General features: G+C 31.0%; 1 protein-coding gene across 2 annotated transcripts in view; it reads right to left on the bottom strand.

The window, feature by feature from the left end:
- Nucleotides 1–4248: 4248 nt before the first annotated feature.
- Nucleotides 4249–19853, bottom strand: part of LOC145293847 (haloacid dehalogenase-like hydrolase domain-containing 5) — a 47650-nt gene continuing 32045 nt past the window's right edge. The window contains exons 3-10 of one of the 2 annotated variants that reach the window (XM_080140528.1): nucleotides 18538–18732; nucleotides 16921–17033; nucleotides 15320–15410; nucleotides 14615–14654; nucleotides 10944–11121; nucleotides 9645–9690; nucleotides 7356–7498; nucleotides 4249–5455 (exon numbers count right to left, since the gene is read on the bottom strand). In XM_080140528.1, the coding sequence (XP_079996654.1) occupies nucleotides 5032–5455; nucleotides 7356–7498; nucleotides 9645–9690; nucleotides 10944–11121; nucleotides 14615–14654; nucleotides 15320–15410; nucleotides 16921–17033; nucleotides 18538–18732 (1230 nt within the window). In that variant the 3' untranslated portion in view covers nucleotides 4249–5031. The remainder of the gene's footprint in view (nucleotides 5456–7355; nucleotides 7499–9644; nucleotides 9691–10943; nucleotides 11122–14614; nucleotides 14655–15319; nucleotides 15411–16920; nucleotides 17034–18537; nucleotides 18733–19853) is intronic. The other variant, XM_080140529.1, reaches the window with a different exon arrangement.

Here is a 19853-nt window from a genome sequence, read left to right as displayed (position 1 = left end):
CGATTACCGCTGATCAAGAGATTTGAATCCAACCACAACGCTATCTCTGACTCCATTAGCAAGGAACAAACCTCTCGGTCAGCATGAACTGGGGTGAGAATGTAGTTGAAATTAAAATTTATGAAGCATACATGTCATTCAAGAAGGTCGAGAGTAATCAAGTGATAAGGTTTCATCGTGAGAGACAAAAAAAAAAAAAGAGAGAGAGCAATCCTCCTGATTCTTTTATGAACGCTTTTTCATGTTATTCGACGTTTACTTTCAGCTGTTTTCTTTGTGCGCTCAATGGTCTCATTTTTAAATCCTGCCAAAAATTCAATTTCATATTATTATCTTGTTCGTTGTACTCCTTAGTCTGATACAAGGCTGCTTGTTGGCTGAAACACTTTCTGTCTTGCATGCGACATGGGTGTACGTGTGTATGTGTGCGTTGTTAGTTTTAGTTAAACTATACCTTCGTAAATAAGGTAAAACTGGTCTTGTATTTTTTTCTGATAAAAAAAATATCAAATATTATACAAATAAAAAAAACGGTGGGAAAAATAATGTGTAATAATTTTCTTCAGGCAAAAATATGTATAAATATTTTATTTTTATATGTACAAAACTTTTATAAAAATAACTCAAAAATATAAAAATTACACCGGGTTATTAAAAATATATATATAAATATATATATATATATATATATATTTAAGAAAAAAATAAATTTCCATTCAAACCGTTGCACATTTTATACATGTATACACAACATTTTTCAATCTTTTGAATTTCATGCTGAAATGTGGTATTTGTTGTCATGGATATATTCATTTGAAATTCTTCCTCACAATTTGGTCCAATAAATACAACCAACAAGTCAGATCTCAAAGACTAAATCTATTAACTAATTGACTTTTTTCTAATAGGGAAATAAATTTTTAGATAAAGTTTCCAGATCAGTATAAAAACTGAAATAGCTTAGAAAATTTTTAGATAAAATTTGACAAATTTAAGATATAATAGCAAAAAGAGAATTAAGCAGATGTTAGGTGGATTATCGGATATTTAGGAGGGGGGGGTATTGAATATTTAGGGGATTATCGGATATTTAAGGGAATTATCGGATAAAATATTTGACAGAATTTGAATTGTATATCGATATCATTTTAAAAGTGTTGCTATCATGTGTAATGATTTTTTTGGTTGAGTTAAAATAAATAAATAACTACACATAATTTAAATAAAACACACTAAAATGCAAATATCTACTAAGCCCACATAGTTTAAACAATTTGTAAGATGTTTTAATCTTTAAAAATAAAAACTTACAAATCGATTCTACACATTAACACCAGGTGGATTCTTATTGGGGGTGGGGGCATGATTTCAAGTGTTAACTATTTTGTATTTTTACAGTTAAGCTCTTATAGATCGTTTCCATGCATTAAAATTAGCTGGGCTTGGCTAAAAATCACATGCTAATGCGTTTTATATAAATTATATTGCTTTTTTTTCTTCATCTTTTTGGTTTACAAGTTCTCTATTCTATACTTTTATCAATTTTTTTTGTTTTGAAAGGTTTAGTTGAGAGGATGGTTAAAAAGAAGAAGAGGGCACATAGCAAACAAATAAATAAGTTATAAAATGTTCATTTCATTCTCAACAGTAGAATGAAACTCACCTTCATTAGCTGAGTATGTGAGCAACAAATACTCATTTAGGCAAATGCTGTTTAAAGAAACGACTCATAACAATTGCATTTTTTTTTCATCAATTTTTCTAGAGATCAAATTATTTTCGAATTAATAACATTGTATATTGTTGGCAAAAGGATTATTATAAACTATCTGAAGGTTTGTAATTATCTGTTATGATAAAGAAGCAACACAGTTCTTCTTTTCAGACGACTATAAAGCATCAGTAAATCAGTCACCACAATCTTCTCTTAGAAGTGGTTGACTTACGAACATGCCACATCAGTTAGATTTGTGAACCTTCAAAAGGCTTCTTTTAAGTAGGTGTTATAGAATACTGGTCTGTGGACAGTACACAAATTAAATCAGATGCGTTGGCCAATTCTACTACTTAGCTGTGATAAAGCTTTATACAGCAAATTCTAGTAAAAATGCACTTTAAGGGCATCACTAAACCGTTTGCTTTTATGAGCCAATTTTATTTGGCAAGAATTTATAATCCCTATCCATCCCCACTGAAATGAAAGGAAAATCTTATTATCTAATTCCTAAATCAATAAAATTAAAACATATAATATGTATTATTACATTTGCTCAATGTTGCAAACAGTGGGCGATTCTTTTATTTACATTATATGGATGGTGGGAGTTGAAACTGAGATATTGTCCAGTGAAAGTTGTCTGTCAATATATGCAGGGCTTTAACAATCCCACTCCAAAAAAAAAAAAAAAAAAAAAAAAAAGAGTCGTTCCTTTTCCTTTCCCTGGTCTATCTGCACCTTAATTCAAATGGGTTGAAAAATTCAACCCATTTCCAACATTATTCTTAAATAAATTCCTATTTATTTTCCTCCTGACTGCTGGATAAAAAAAAAAAGCCCTCTGCTTCTATGTTGTAAAGCTCTAGATATATGGATGACTTGAACTTCTGATCCGCATGAGTTATTAACACATCTAGAAAAAACAATTTATTATCATGTTCCTTTTCCATGGAAGTAGTTTTTATAACTCTTTTTTTTTTAATTTAATTGTTTTTGCTTGTTTTTAAACTTACATGAAACGTTTTGTCTGAAGCATAAAGTTAAACGATATCTGATGGTGAAGCCCCTAATTCAAGAACTTTCTGGAATGTAAAGTTACTCCTGGGCCTTGTTTGACACAAACAAGTTCCACTTGTTACTTTCTATTTACTTTATAGATTGAACCCATTTTATAGAGGAGCAGACTAAGAATGACACCGATTTCTAAGGACACGAGTGGGTTATCCCCCTTGGTTAGTCTCAATAAGGGGACACAGAGAGAGTGGAGTTCACCAAGGCTGGACTTAATTCCATGTGGCTTCTAATATGAAGAAACCCTTTAATAAGCAGATAAATACTTGAGGGTGGGAGAAGCATTGGTATAGCGATATTGCTCCAAAATGCAGATTTAACTAAAATCATACAATGCTGTATATATAGACCCTACAAAATGTTCATTAGATAAAAAAAAAATTTTAATAATAGAAATAAAGGGTCAAAGAAAAAAACAAACTTCAGGCTAAAACACACACGTTTTATTTCTTGATTACTATCGGTTATTGTTTTGGCCACACTGGAAATATGCAATCCAATAAAATAGGTTTACATGAGTACATTATTGAATCCAATAATTGCCTCCTAAATCCTAGCATTTAAGAAACAAGGGAGATAATCCCGTATACAAAGGGAAATAATTAGATATGCATCCGCCTATTGTTGAATACATACAACAAAATGTGATAAATTATTTGTATTTTCCATATGAAAAAGGAGTGGGGGTAATTTCATTTATTTTACCATTCAGCATTATATGGGTTCATGCATGGATATATATATATATATATATATATATATATATATATATATATATATATATATATATATATATATATATGAGATGTGAGTGTTCAATATCATAAAGTGTATGTTAGTTTGAAAAGCATACACAGAATTGATAGCTAATGATGACTGCCGGTTTCTTGCATTTATCAGAAATGCAATTGATCTGATGAACGAAAGACCAGAAAATATCACCATGCGATATCAAGTTAGTCCTTCTTTACTTGCCTCCCCACGAGGGTAGAATTTGATAGAATTTTGGTTTTTAATGTGAGAAAATCCAACTCCCAAAAAACTCTACTCTGGGTTTGAGGACAACAATAAAAATTGACTCAGTCTAGTAGGATTTCTCCTTCATTGGCCGAGGACAGGACAGATGTAGTGTAGTATCAATATGGCTACTACCTTTTAATCTCAGCATATCTACTCTCTTCAAATACACACGTATCTAATATAGTTATCTACTTATGGATAAATGAAGATGGATCTATAGGTATGCTAGATAATATTCACGTGCGTAATATCATAGGATTCAAAACAGAATTGAACAAATTTTTAATCCGGTCTTAAACCATATTATAGTGAGCACACACACTCATATATATATATATATATATATATATATATATATATATATATATATATATATATATATATATATATATATATATAATTATGGGTTTTATGGAGTAGAAATAAATCCAAGAGAGCACTCGACTTATTAATATTTATTCATAATGTTACACGTTACCTAAGGTTTCAAACTAGAAAAGAGGAACCTAGCAAAAATAAAATATTCCATTTTCTTGGGTGACGAAAGCTTGTGAGAGTTTATAATTAAAACTAAATAAACTCCAGTAATTTTTCACCTGAGTACGCTCCTCCAGTTTGAAACCTAAGAAACGATGTTGATTTGAACTTCTGTAACAGTGTGTGTGTGTGTGTGTGTGTGTGTGTGTGTGTGTGTTACTTGAAATTTCAACAAGGTTTGCAAATATTGATGCAATCCATTATTTCATTAATTCTGTGTTTTAATGATATATTGACAAAATATCCTAAATCCTAAATACACTAACTGGAAATTAAAAACAAGAGAAAAAATAATCTAGTAGTTTTTTTCTTTCTTTCTTTCAAAAAGATACTTTAATTTAAATTATCAGTTTAATTTTATGCATCTATGTGACTAATAACCATCCCATATATTTATATATATATGTGTGTGTGTGTGTGTGTATGTGTGTGTGTGTGTGTGAAAATATTAGGTTTGTTGTTATCAGAAACTCATGATAAATCCTGTTTTGTATCGATTTAAAAGTCAACTGATGCAACTTCAAAAAGAGTTTAACAGTCACAATTACATTTTGTTTTGCCCTTAAATAGACCAGGAATTTAAGAATCACTTTTATTTTTAATCACAATGTTTGTATTAATATTGACACGCCATATCACCCCAAGTCCAGGTTATAATATTCTCCCTTTTTTTCAAGACCTCAAATCTAGCAGACCAATGGATATCCTTCTTGCTCAAACATAAACTTGACAGCATGGTAGACATCCGGACAATATTTAGTCGGTTTGGTCATGGCAGGTCGATTTTCAATATCTCTGTGTCCGTGGTATGGAGTAGATGTGCTGGCCTTTTCATTATTCATATTGACGTTAGTTGCGCCAGTGGTCATGCTGGTAGTTGTGGTTGAGATTATTCTCTCAGCATCGGGACCATTGGGATTGAAAACGCCAGTGCCCACCAGCAGACTGTACATAACCGTGGCCGTTTGTTCAGTCAAGGTTTCACTATCAGGTAATGCTCTTGAAGTTGGAAGGCGAAGATTAACGGCCAGACTCTGACGCCGGCTATGTTTGGCTTTCAGGTACAGATTGTACATATTTGCACCCATCACATCAACATTGGGATTATCCCTGGAAAGAGAAGGGAGAAACAAAAAGATATTATTTTCAATTTTATTTGTATGTACTTATATATGTATATGATAATTAGCGATGGATATGCGTGCGTCTGTTTGTTGCGTATCATTCTTTGTCGTGCAAACTGAACAATTTCTGCATGCTGTGTATGTTGACGACTTTTTGTTGTTATATCACTGTTGTTTTTTTTTGGTATTTTGTGTTGTTTTTTTTCTTGCTCATTATTATTATGAATAATAATTAATGTAATTCAACAGAAGAATATTTTATAGGTTGTTCCCACTCCTGCTAACATAGATGTTTTTGCATTTGGAAAAATATTGAATAAAGTCCTTTGGTGGTGGTGGTGGTGGTGGTGGTGGTGGTGGTGGTGATTTTTTTTTTTTTCGTTTACTTCAGTGTTGTGATACTTTACTTAATTTAAGAGCAAGCTTTTACACCAAAGCTAGTGAACATATTCAAACGGTCGTAGGATGTTTGCTGTACCAAGTTAAACCGACTTCTGCAGTATGGCGATGCTGTTCTTGATTCACAAAGAGTTCAACTGTTTCTCAAGATCATCTGAAAGTGAGCCAAGCGCATCTATGATGATTGGCATGATGGAAATTTCAATCTAGCAATCTTCTGATAGTTTCATCATCATCATCATCATCATCATCATCGTCGTCGTCGTCGTCGTCGTCGTCGTCAACAACAACAACAACAACAACTTACTAGGAGTCATCAGCGATTGCTCACTATTAGTAACTAGTGATGTTTCCTGGAGTCTGAGTGATAACAAGTCTCCCCAAATTCCCAGTAATCTCCACCTCTTTCAATCATCATTTCACAACTGCCAATTACTAATTTCTTGCTGGCGACAACAATTGATCATCTGAGATTCAACTGGCTACAAGGTTCCGACACTATCCACATCCTTATAGTGGAGGTCTGGTAAGTGCTCTCTCTGCTCAGTCTTTTCGTTCTCTTGATATTTTTTATAGTTGCTTATGACAGTTTATAATTTTTTTCATTGGCAATGCATGCATGCAATATTGTTTTAATATATGTGCTGGTGCACCAACCTTGTAGACAATTTCTAAAAAACAACCTCTAACCTATTAGGCCTCACACTATCTATCAAGCTCAAGCTCTTGTCCCATCACTTCAATGTTATATCCCTGTGCTTGTTTTACAAGTACTTCAATGAAATGTGCTTTGACGAACTTTCTGGTGTTCTTATTATTGTTATTATTGTTGTTGTTGTTGTTGTTGTCATCATCATCATCATCATCATCATCATTATTTATCATCATTGTTATTATGATTATTCTTATTGTTACTAGTAATTATCATTAAGATTGTTTATGATGATTAGGTATGATCACGATTATTAATAATTATTATGCTCATTAGCATTATGATATTTCTTATTATTATGATCATTATTATTACCACATCATCATTATTTATTATTTTCAATCATTATTATCATGATAATAATCATCACAATAACTATCATAATGGTTATTATTCTCACAATAAACTTCTTTTTTTTAATTAAAAATTATGATTTTGAAAAAACAATTTTGTAACAAACTTTAATTATAAAACTAATTTCTTTTCCCTCTTAACATGGCTTCCTTTATCTTTAAATAATCAAGGGGACGTACCTCCTAAAATCAGTAGCACATTATAAGATGATGAGTCTAATGGACAAAGTTGTTGCAAAAATAATAAATGAACAAATAATTTTACAAATACAGGTCTAAGTTTTTCTCTTTTTTTATTTAATATCATTAGGAAATTCTTCTGAAGACCAACAACTAAAAATTAATCACAAAATTATTTTCTTTTAAATATAGGACTTGGCCTATTTTTTTTTTTTTTAAGATGCAACATCAAAAAAACTTACCCAACGAAGTAAAGTTTTCTCAGGGGAGTTGTCCATCCTATTTTCTCACGCACCTTGTTAAGAATATGCTCTCCATAACGAAACTGAATTTCGCACGGCTTACCGACAAGTTTGGTGTACTTCAACTCTGTACCAGTAATTTTCTGAAACCATAAAAAAAATCAAATGAAATTCTTTAATTTATATATATATATATATATATATTGATCAATTTCATAGTTATGGTATGAAGAATCCATTAAATGGACATTATTTGAAACTCTCTGATGGGCGCTTGCCTTAAAAGGGTTGATAATGCAAGGAGGAATAACTAGGTTTCATTAAGAAAAGAAGCATGATTGGGTTAATTTTATTGTACACATTGATTTTAAAAAGTTGTAAATATATATATATATATATATATATATATATATATATATATATATATATATATATATATATATAACAAATAAATGTTATAAAAGGAAAGATAAGTTACTTTTCTACCTAACTGGATAAGGTTTTAGTGTTTTTATTTAATGTAAAATGTTTATTCGATTAAAAAAACATACAGCGTTTCTCGGTATATGTGAAAAGGACAAATGGCGCCGTGCTCACTGTTGAATACGTTATGTTTGGGAAAATGAGTTCCAACTAAAAAAACTATACAAAAAACTGTTAGAAACCCATTCAATATATGTCAGTTTATGTCGTGGTAACATATATTGAGTGGGTTTCTAGCAGTATTTTGTAAAGTTTTTTAGTTTTAACTCATTTTCCCAAAGTTAATCTATTCAACAGCGAGCTCACCGCCATTTGTATTTTTCACATATACCTAGAAACACTATATGTTTTTCTAATCTAATAAACCTTTTTTCATTAAATAAAAACACTAAAAACTTATCTAGTTAGGTAGAAAAGTAACTTATCTTGCCTTTGATAACATTTATTTGTTATATGTTTGTTTTTTGACAACTTTTTCGAATCTATGTGTATAGTAAAACTAACATGCATATTTTGATAATAGAAATTAAAATGCTGAAAATGTATGCAATTTATTGGACGAATGATTTGAACAGTTCTTTACTTTTAATAATAGTAAACAAAATTTTGAAAGGTGATTGACTTGGGTTAATGATAACATTTTTAGATAATAGAATAAGCATAAAAGCATCATGAATTTTATCTTCTTTAATTATTAAAAGATAAAAATATGTTTGAAATTAATTAACATTGAATTGGGATGCTGAAAATTATAATAAATAGAAGAATGCTTAAAAAATGAAACAATTTTCTATGGCAATTAATGAATCAAACAATATGAATTAATGAATAGAAAGGTTACATAAACTTGGTAACGTGCAGGAAAATTAAAATTAAATAAACTGTAACAATGTTAGTTAACAGAATTTTTTTAATGTAATGAAAAAACGTTTGTTTAATTTAACTGCAAGAAAACAAAGCTGAATCTATTTATTATTTTCTTTTAAATAAGAAAACTCTCTTAATGTTTTTTTATTAAACATGAACATCCTCTATCATTTTTTTATATAAAAATGATGAGTTTTCAATCTTTAAACATAATAAGCATAATGTAATTAATTGTAAATTATGTATTTTTTATTATTAAAAGTAAAAATCTGTTTAAAAGTAATCCACATATTTTTTCATTTTTAAATGAAGGTTCATTAATTAATATTGGTTCATTGCTCGATTGATTAATTGTAATGAAATCGATTAATTATTCAAGTAATCCGGCATTTTTTATAAAAATTATGTTAATTATTTTAAACAAAGTGGGAAAATAAAATAGCATACAAGACATGTTAATTAACAAACATTTTTTATTAATTAAAATAATTGCTACGACCATGATTCATTAAAAAAAAATAGACTCATCTAGAGCAAGTTAGATGTCTTTTGATTGTATTAAAAATATCTTTAGGGGCCATTTATCGGTCTTATATGGCTATTAAAATCAACTCTACAACTCTAATGTTATAAGTATCATAAATTCTTTTTCTTTTTTTTTTTTGTCATTTTATGTTTATTCTCTTAGTGAAACTGAGTTATTCTTCTTGCATTAAAAACCATTTGGCACAAGCGTAACATTATTATTTTAATTATAGACTAATAAAATAAATACTATATGTAATTTAAAGAGCTGGCGAGAGTAAATTTATTGGATTATAAGCATTTTTAGAGAGCTTTATTTTCTAAAAGTAATGAGAGTTATCTTCCTCAAAATTTTGAACCCTCGATACAATGAGTGAGAAAATGTTATCACTAAGTTAGTAAAGGATATCTCACCTTGTACAAAGCTTCCAAACAGACCAAAAATGCACCATGTCCAAATCTGAAATTAATTTAAAGGGAGAGAACTCTATTACCGTAAAATAAAGGGAAGTAACTTTGTTAAACATCTGATTAAAAATAATCATCATTCCAACAGGGAGGGAAGCTTTTTTATTTCAACTATTGACCACTTTTTCTAATAATATAACAAACTTTGCTCATTTTATTTATCAGAACGCGATGCGGAGGGGGAAGCGATAGTATTCGGTGTGGCGTCTGTCAAGTTTAAACAGAAATGAACTCTGTAACATTTTTGTATATTGAATTTACTTTGGAATAATGACATTTTAATTGAATATAGCAACATTAAAAAAAAATATTAATGTATTTTTCTTGTTTTATTTTATTTTATTTATTTTTTTTTAGAACTACCACTTTTTTTTGTTACGAATACAAGGATGATTTGTTTGCTTCTTAGCAATGAGGCAAATCGTTGCAATTTTCATCATGCAAAGATGATTTTTTTTTAATTCTCATCATGCTAAGATGATTTTTTTAATTTTTGAGATGAGGATGTTACATCTACCGAAACGTTGTGAAAATGACTCTTCAAGATGAGAACAGTAGTCTGAAGAATCAAAAAAATACGAAAGATGATTTTGTCTAAAGATGTATTTGTAAGCCATTTTGTTCTTTAATAACTGATGTTTGTACAAAAATGTGATAGCTTTTATAGCTATTGTGGCTTGTGTATTTTAGCGTATGCTATTAGTTACCAAAGTTAAGCAACGTTCAGCCTGGCTAGTACCAGATTGGTGACCATTAGGGAAGGGTAAGCACTGTATGTACCGTGCCGAGTCATAGAAATTTCCAGGTTGGTATCTGGGGCCGCATTAATTCACTGGGAGAGATGCACTCCCAGTCTTCATTAAGATATGCATCTAGGAAAAGGAAACTAATGTTAAAAACCTGCAGTCTATTGAATAATCTGCCCTGTGACATTCATCTGAAGTAATAAAAAATGTGTGGTTGGTTCTACACAAAGTCTTCACCACTATAAACAAATCATCTGTGTGGATTTCAGAGCAACTTAATTGTTGTGGCAGAACCTCATACGTCGAAATCGATGGGAAAGTCCATCATTGGTTATTAATTATAAATTTGAATGTAGAAAAAAATAATGAAAAATCTTTTTAACGTTGAACGTTTTAAAACAAAAAAGCATCTCAATTGTTGCAATCATTACTTAAAACAAATTTTTTTCAGATATAAACAGATTTATATAATACATTTGTCATTGCAAATATGTCTTACCTTGGCATTGGTGCCTTATGCATGAAGGTCAAATCCATGTTGCAAGCGATGACAGGCAAGTCTGTGACGACAGTCTCACCGTTGACGTTAATGTCAGGCTTGCCATTGGTCACTAAAAGATCAACCAGAATTTGAAGGTTGGATTCCCATTTCACTGGTTCTCCGAGCAGAATGATGGCTGTTGGATTCAGAAAAAGAAAAAAAAAAAATTGACAATGAATGAAAAAAATAAACAATTTAAAAATTTGTTTTTATGTTTTGCTATCTCAGATTTTTCAACCACGAGAAAATACTTTTCATTGGTTCAATTTTTTTTTTTTTTTTTTTGCATAATTAATAGTGATGGAATGATTCCAATATGTTTTCTCGATTCAGCTACAATTACCGATTTTGATTATTTACAAATCCCAAATATTCTATATATCTATACAAGTGATAATTGAGTGTGTGTGAGTGTGTGTGTGTGTGTGTGCTGATAATTCTCAACCTATATACGCAACAAATTTTTGATCTACAGACTTGAAATTTGATATATAGGATATTTAGATATGTGGAAAACTTTTCAATCGGTTTTCATCCGGAAAAAAGGGCTGCTAAGGAGTCAAAATTGAAAAATTGGTATGTGGAAGGGGGTCATTGGATTTTTATCTTTTTGTTAACTGTTTCACCTATGTGCATATGTAAATCGTTCTTGTGACAGATTACTTGTGTTAAGGTTAGATAACACTTTTTAAAGAATGTGTCAAGCTGGTCTAATGGTTATTGTACTTGACACAGTGATTTTACGTTTTGGTTTCGATCTCAGCACGAGTATTTTTTTTTAATTGCAAGAAGTGAACTGTTTACAAAAAAGTATAATACTCGCATGCATGTGTCTCAGTTTCTTTTTCTTTTTCTTTTTTTTTTACTTTATTTTTTTTTTAAGGAATTTAATGCTACATTTAATATCAAGCAACACCAAGTACATCTGCTAGTTAACTATAAACTTGTTATTTTTTCCCGATTACCATAAAAAACAAATGTTAAACGTCTATATATTTTCTCAAACTTAAAACCACACTTGTGGGGAGGGAGGTGATCTATAGATTTTAGTTTTACAGGTAGTTTAAAATCAATAAATATTTATTAGTTTATTATTACTACCAGCTGTGAAAGATTTTGTTTTAAACAATATTGAATAAAAAAAATAATTAAAGGAATCGTTTTTTTTTTTTTTTTTTACATAGGCATCACCACTTATCAAGGCCAAGAGGCCACTCAAGGATAAGGGTTAAAGAGTGTACAGTAGACATTGGACAATATAGTAATCATTAGTAATGAAAATTTGGTAAATTTGATAACTTATATAGAACGGCTCATCAAGAACTTATTTACGTTAGACTTGAACACAACCATATTGTAGTCAGCCGGAAAGCAGGAAAACGGAAGACAATTCCACAGGCGTGGAGTTCTAAGAAAGAAGCTTTGTTCATAGAATCTACGTTTAGGTTTAGGCACAGATAAAGAGTGGGTGGAATTATTGATAGTGTTTACAGCTAGACGAGTGTTTCTTGTGAAAGTTTGGCGAGGGGGGGGCATAGATTGAAGTTCAGTTGAACACCTTCCATGAAAATAACGATACATCAGAGACAAACTCGCAACATCTCTTCTGTGAGATAGAGGTTGCAAGGAAGAGAAAAGGACATCTCCTACGAGGCTACGAAGTCTATTTTGAACTCTATCAAGGCAGGACAAGTCCTTTCTAGCAATCGTTTTTGGTATCGGAAAATAGGCACAAATGTTACCGATTCCAATACCATTTCCGATGTTTTGAAAAGTTCCGATTTTTCTGATTTCTGATTCCGATTAATCATCCCAACATTATTAAGTTGATTTATGCTTAGCTACGACCACACATAAACGTTGTGACACCAATATTTGCACGACTTTCCTTGCTTTCATTTCACTTCTATTATCTATTCTAGTCCTATCTTAGATAATCCAATTTCAGACCTTTAGCTATGCACAAAGAGTTTTAGTATGAGGGTCGTTCCAAAAGTAAAGCCCTTGTTTTTTAACTAAAAAATTAAAACGTTGGAGAGATGGGAGTTGTACTGTTAAAACAAGCGATCTTTTGTGCTATAGGATTTATTTTTTCTACATAGTCACCACCATTCTCAATACACTTTTGACAGCGATGAGTGACGCCTCAGTCATAAAACCCTGAAGTGCACTTTGTTACTAACATCTCTATTTCTACTTTGATATTGACAAATCTATCTCTTAATTGTGCTGATATTAACTGCATGTGTATGTATGTATGTATGTATGTATGTGTATATATATGTATTTATATACGTGTGTATCGTCATCATGTATGTATGTGTATATATATGTATTTATATACGTGTGTATATATGTATGCATGTGTGTGCGAATGAACTCTTTTTCTGGGTCAATGGCCAACTAGCACCGTGTATATTTGTGTGTGTGTATATGTGTATTGGGGTGGAGAGGGCTCCCGTAAGCCGTGGTGAAGGCAACCTTTCTAGGAGAAGCAAAAAACTATAAAGCGGGAGACCAGTACCCGCATTAAGCTGGTCTGCAGTTTAATTTGTTGCTGGCTATCTTGCTCTTGCTTGTTGCTGGATCTCAACATTTTGAACCGAGAGAGAGACTTAGCTGTCGTACAAAGCTAAGACTCTGTAACATCATCTTTGTATAGATACTCCCTCAGGCATTTGGGCTCATGGATTTTAAATGTCTGAGGGAGTGGCACTCGTCTGACAAGACGTTGCAATCATCATATCATCATGTGTGTGTATATATATGTGTGTGTATATCTGTGTATATATATGTGTGTTTATATATGTGTGTGTGTACATATATGTGTGTGTTTATGAATGTGCATGTATATATATGTGGGTGAGTATATATGTACGTGTGTATACACACACATATATATGTGCATATATAAATGTATAACACTTATAAATGATGCCATTTTATGTATTTATATTTTTATTTTATTTGCGATACTGATAACTGATTGTATTCAATTATTTTTACAGAAAAGCATTTACCTTAATGCTAGGTTGGAATTCTAATTCCATTCACAAGTGTGATGCCACCATATAAGAACATATACATTTATAAACTACACGGACACACATATATACACAACTGGTAGTGGGTCACAGTCAAAAACCCAAATTTATTTTCTTTATTTTCTTTCTGCTTTTCAAATAATTATACTCATCAGAGGCAAATGCCTTAATTTCTTTCTTAAGTGCCTTATACGTGTTTCGTTGTATTGATGGAAGATATGATCCATTGTGCCATTAAACAACTCATCAGAGGCAAATGAATATTGTTACAATTTGCACGAAACAATCGAAACAAAAACGATGATGCAAATCCAAAGTAAACAAGACAGAAATCTAGAAAACTTGAAAAAATTTTCTTTCAAATGATATCCATAGAAAAGACCCCCACCAGCAAAATATATAAAAAAGATGCATCCGATCATATGAGGGATAGTGTTAGGCAGCCATCTTAAATTTATTATTCCACTTTTATTATTAAGCTCTTCAATATGTACATACATATACACGCATACATAGTGCCGCTTTGGGATGAATACTCGTGTTTTCATAAGTATTATTTTTATATATTAAGAATAGTAGACAAACCTTCAACTTTGGGGAATTCCTTTTCAATGTATCCTTTGGCCTAAAATTAAAAAAAAACAATAAAAGAAAATAATTATTCTGTATTATCTATAAAGTTTTTTTTTTTTCTTGCTTTGACATTGATATTAAAAGCCTACGTTTTCTATTTAAAAATTATTAGAACGAACTTCTTAATGTACTCAGTCATAAATATGTGAGCAACTTAATGAAGGGTAACTAATTTTCATATTCCTTTGAAAAATAAGCTTCATTAATTACTCCGTCATTTTTTATAGTTACTTACTAAATGACTGGTTTCATTTAATTATAACGCTTAATTCTTTTTACGCATAGTTTCTACATTGTGTATAATTGCATAGAATTTATGAAGAAAATGTTCTAGCATGCAAACATGTTTTTATATCTATCTAATATATATATATATATATATATATATATATATATTAGATAGGAAATTAAGTTTGAAACAAAAATAAAACAAATAATAAACAATTACAAGCATCGTTTTTGGCATCAGAAAGTAGGCACAATTTATTTCGATTCCAATACTTTAAAAAGTTTTCATTTTCTTGATTACCGATTCTGATTAATCGCCCCAACACACACACACACACACACACACACACACACACACACACACACACACACACACACACACACACACACACACATACATACATATGAAAAGAAAGCAGTTTAACTCACAATGGCCTTTCTGTTTTCATGGTTCACCATGTCTAGAAGTGGGTAGGCATCACAGATATCATCGAGAAGGCAAAAGTTTTTGAAACCAAGTCTAATCAAAGTTAAGGTTGGCATAACAATTGCACATAAAACATGTATTTTTATTTAAAATCTCTTTGCTAAAAGAAACGGAAAGAAAGAGCAGGCCTGTAAAAAGTTTTGTGCGTGGATATGTGTTGTATGTGAATGCTTTTGAAGTTCATTTTACAACAATATTGCAAATAATCCTATTTTTAATCATTTTACCAATTAAAAAGAAAAAAATCTGAAAAAGAAAAAAAATCAAATAATAAATGAGCAAATTAAGCTATAGTAGTAGCACTTGATATATCCAAGTCTTCTAGTGCGGTCTGGCAAGAAGGTTTACTTAGGTTAATTAATCTGTGCAATATTACTAGTCAAAAAATAAATATAATCAGATCTTCTTAATTCTCAATGGCCAGCTGTTCATGCAAACAATAGGAGTATTTTAAAAAGTTGTGAAAAGGTATAATATGGGCAGATTTGAATAATCAAATATTTCTGATTTGCATTAAATTAGATCCATAGTTATTAAACAATAGTCTATGAATTTCAATTCATTATCAAGATCCCTTATGCTCAAGTTACAGATTTTAGATATTTTTCAAGAACCAAAATCATTGTGTAACGGTTATCCTCAGAATGTAAATGATGGTGGGGAACACCCTACTATTGAGGAAAGTAAGCCAGCAAAATAATTTGGCTTGATAGTATTTATGGCTCAATAGCGCTTATTTAATCCACATGGGGAGCTTGTTCTCGTTCCATCAGCCATAACCGGGTAGAAGACACTTAATTTGTAATTGTATTCTAGGTATTACCTATACCAAGGATTGAACCTTCAACTCCCAGAAGAGTGTCAATTAGAATTATTACTTGGCACTTTATCGCTACGAATGCTTGCGAAGAGAAAGATTTCCGAATTTGGCAATATACAATTGAAAAAAGGTCGGAGGTTACATCGGCTGAAACGTTATGAGAATAACACTCAAGATGAGAATAGTAGTCTGTATAATCTAAATCAGGGTTTCCCAACGGGGTTCGTACGACCTACCAGGAAGGTGGGAAGGCGTTACGAGACTTCAGGTAGGTGGTGGTCAAATTTATCGTGTAGAGGTTCCCTGAGATCCTTGGGGGTGGGGGGGGGTGAAAGATTGAGAGATTCTAGTAACATTACTAGGTTTTCTCAATACATTTTCTTTGAGATTTACAATTTATATGGAAATTGATTACATCACACTTATTTTTAACTGAAAAAAATAATTCAAGAATCACACTCAGTAATGTTGACAAAGTTATATGAATATTAAATTCTTTATTTTTACTTTAATTACTAGTACTACCACTACTACTAACATTATTATGTAAGGATGCGTGTAATATGTAGTGAGGGAGGGGGTAGTAGGTATCCGAGTTTTCTAAGGAGGCATTTACCGAAAAAGGTTTAGAAATCCTGATCTAAATAATCCCAATAATCAATCTTCATCTAAAAAAAAAAATACATAAACAGGACATAATTTATTGTCAGAACAAAAGGATACTCTTTGGCAACGTCACGAACGGGACCTTGGCCAACAAGAAGGACATGCTTCTCGTGGTATTCTTCCATGATCATCAATGGGGTCGGCGAGTGAACAACCATATCTGGAGTTACCTGGGCAAAAAAAAATCAAACAATAAATTATTGTACATGAAGAAACAGGGTGTCTTAAATAATGTTTGGACAATGCTGATAACAAACATCAAGAGATTCACAAACGTCATGAAACAGATCATTAAAAGTACTTTTTTCTTGACATTGTGTATATATATATATATATATATATATATATATATATATATATATATATATATATATATATATATATATATATATATATTAAAAGCATGTAAATTGTAGGTCTAAATGTAATTTTTTATATTTCAGATATTCCTCTATCGTTTTTTTTTCAAATAATGTAGTATATTTTATATTTTTTTAAAAAATGAATAAATAACTTAGAAATAACTGGATATCTGATAAATTATTTGTTAAAAAGTCTCTTTTTTCTTCATTCTACCGTTGTTCATATACTTTTGTTTGTGTTTTTTGTTTGTTTGTTTTATTTTTTAACTAGGATGCGAACATTAGTGTTGAAAAGAGAGGTTTCATTTTAGAGCTTTTAAAAGTAATAAGCTATTTTTTTCCACTTAGCTTATATGCTTCAGATCAAAAGAGAGAAAATTAACGAAATTTAATCATCACCTAATCATCAGGCAGCTTTGTTGTTTGTGTAGATATCAACCAATGATCTCAGAATATGATTTAGAAGATAAGATAAGATCAAGATAAGAAAAAGGGTTGAATTCAGAATAAAATCTTGACGCACGTTAGCATTGATACTACATGCTTGAAACTTGTGCTCATCAACAACTACTTTTATAGACTTATCAAAAAGAATTTCATGGTTGTAGGGATATTGCTAGATATTCCATAATTAGTACAGCTTTGAAGCAACCTCTAATGAGATATCCATCAAAGGCTTTTGATATGTTAAGAACTACTACTCTAAAAACAAACGCCTTATAAAGAAATTCACTGATTCTAGGCAATATTACAATCAGCACATCAGCAGCTGACCTTATAAAGTAGATTGCTTTTTCTGAGGTGATTGACAACTTAATTTGGACAGATTCAAACAACTTATTTATGATCCATAGGAGACTGATTGGTCTGTATTGGGATGCAGAAGACTAATCACCAGCATCATATTTAGTTTAATGCCTGTTTTACATGATGCCTGTGTTGGATCAGTATTTTTAAATACTGGGTGAACCAACAAAGTTTTCAAATGAGATAGAAAAGCAGTTTTATCCAATAAAATTGAAGTAATTGTGTGGACGGATAAAGAGTCACATCCTTTTGTTATAAATGATGATCATTTTAAAATAATTCTGATCTGAACAAAGTATTTTTTGAAAGGAATTAGACTATATTACATTTTATTTTTCTTAACACACTACAACGATCCAGAAGAAAAACTGACAAATCAGAATCAAATATCGATTATTTAAGAAGAAAACTATTGATGGCAAAAACAGAACAAAGGGAATAACTTTACTTTATATATTAGATATATTAGAAAGAAAAATTGAATTGATTCATAATCTTGACTTACCTCAATGCCCAACCATCCCTGGATCTGAGACGCTTTGTCGATGCTGCGATTGCATGCATTGGTGACGAATGCAACGGGTACCCTGAGTTGTCCTTCATCGTCAGTCAACAGTTTGAAGGCCTCAACAGCCGCTTGCAATGGATTGCTGCCTCGTGCCAAGACACCGTCAATGTCGAACATGATACCAAAATCTGGCTATTATAGAAATAGCAAAACAAAGAGGAATAGAATAAAAGTATATATAGAGAGGTACATGATTTATAGTGTGGTGAGGGGTGAGGTAGATTGACAATCATAGGAAAATGAAAAATAATAATAAAAAAATCAATTGAGCAAACATTTTTAGATAGAGAGAGAATGGAAAATAGAGATAGGTGAGAGGGAAATAGAGAGAGATGTAGTACTCGTTGAATGGTCTTATTTTTCTTGCATTTGAAATGTGGTTATCAAACTCGTCAAGAGTAATAAACTTAAATTAAAATTATTTGAGTCTGGGGCTCAAGTCGACTGACTAGCAGTACACTTATATAATCCATACTCATGCTTGTTGATGAACATCGAACATATATGTTTAAGGATGTTAAAATATTTATTTACTACTACTACTACTACTACTACTACTACTAATAATAATAATAATAATAATAATAATAGGTAGGAAGGTAGGTACATAGATATGTAAAAGTGGAAGTAAATATTTTTGAGTGAGTGAAAATTACACTCTCTTCTTTTTATTATGACTCCTTTGTGAGAATCAGGTTGGTTGGAAAAAATGTAGGAAATTAGGAAATCGAATGAAAGTGACTGTTAATTTGCAGAAATATGCATCAATTACTGGCAGAAATTATGAGTATATTGGATTTATATATAGCGCCTGTGTTTGTAGTCCCATGGTGTCTGAATTTAAAGGAGAAAATTGACTCATATATATATATATATATATATATATATATATATATATATATATATATATATATATATATATATATAAAGTCAAGTGTGAAGTGGAGATGGCAGGTATAGAAAAGGAGATAATGTGTGTGTGTTTAAAAGGGCGAGAGATGGAGGAGGGAGAGGGAAAATTAGATGAAGAGAAAAAGGAATAGATACAAAGCTGAACTATATGAAGTAGGATAGATGATATAGTGGAGGAAGGATAAAACGATGGAAGAGGGATAGGAAAAGTGAGGAAAGGATAAAGTCAGGAAAGGTTTAGGAATAGATTTCCTATCTCCATGTGTGAACACACACACACACACACACACACACACACACACACACACACACACACACACACACACACACACACAAGCTAT

This window comes from Euprymna scolopes, chromosome 15 (genome assembly GCF_053919585.1).
Source record: "Euprymna scolopes isolate OS-2025 chromosome 15, ASM5391958v1, whole genome shotgun sequence".
Lineage (NCBI taxonomy): Eukaryota > Metazoa > Mollusca > Cephalopoda > Sepiida > Sepiolidae > Euprymna > Euprymna scolopes.
This window is presented reverse-complemented; position numbering and strand designations above follow the sequence as displayed.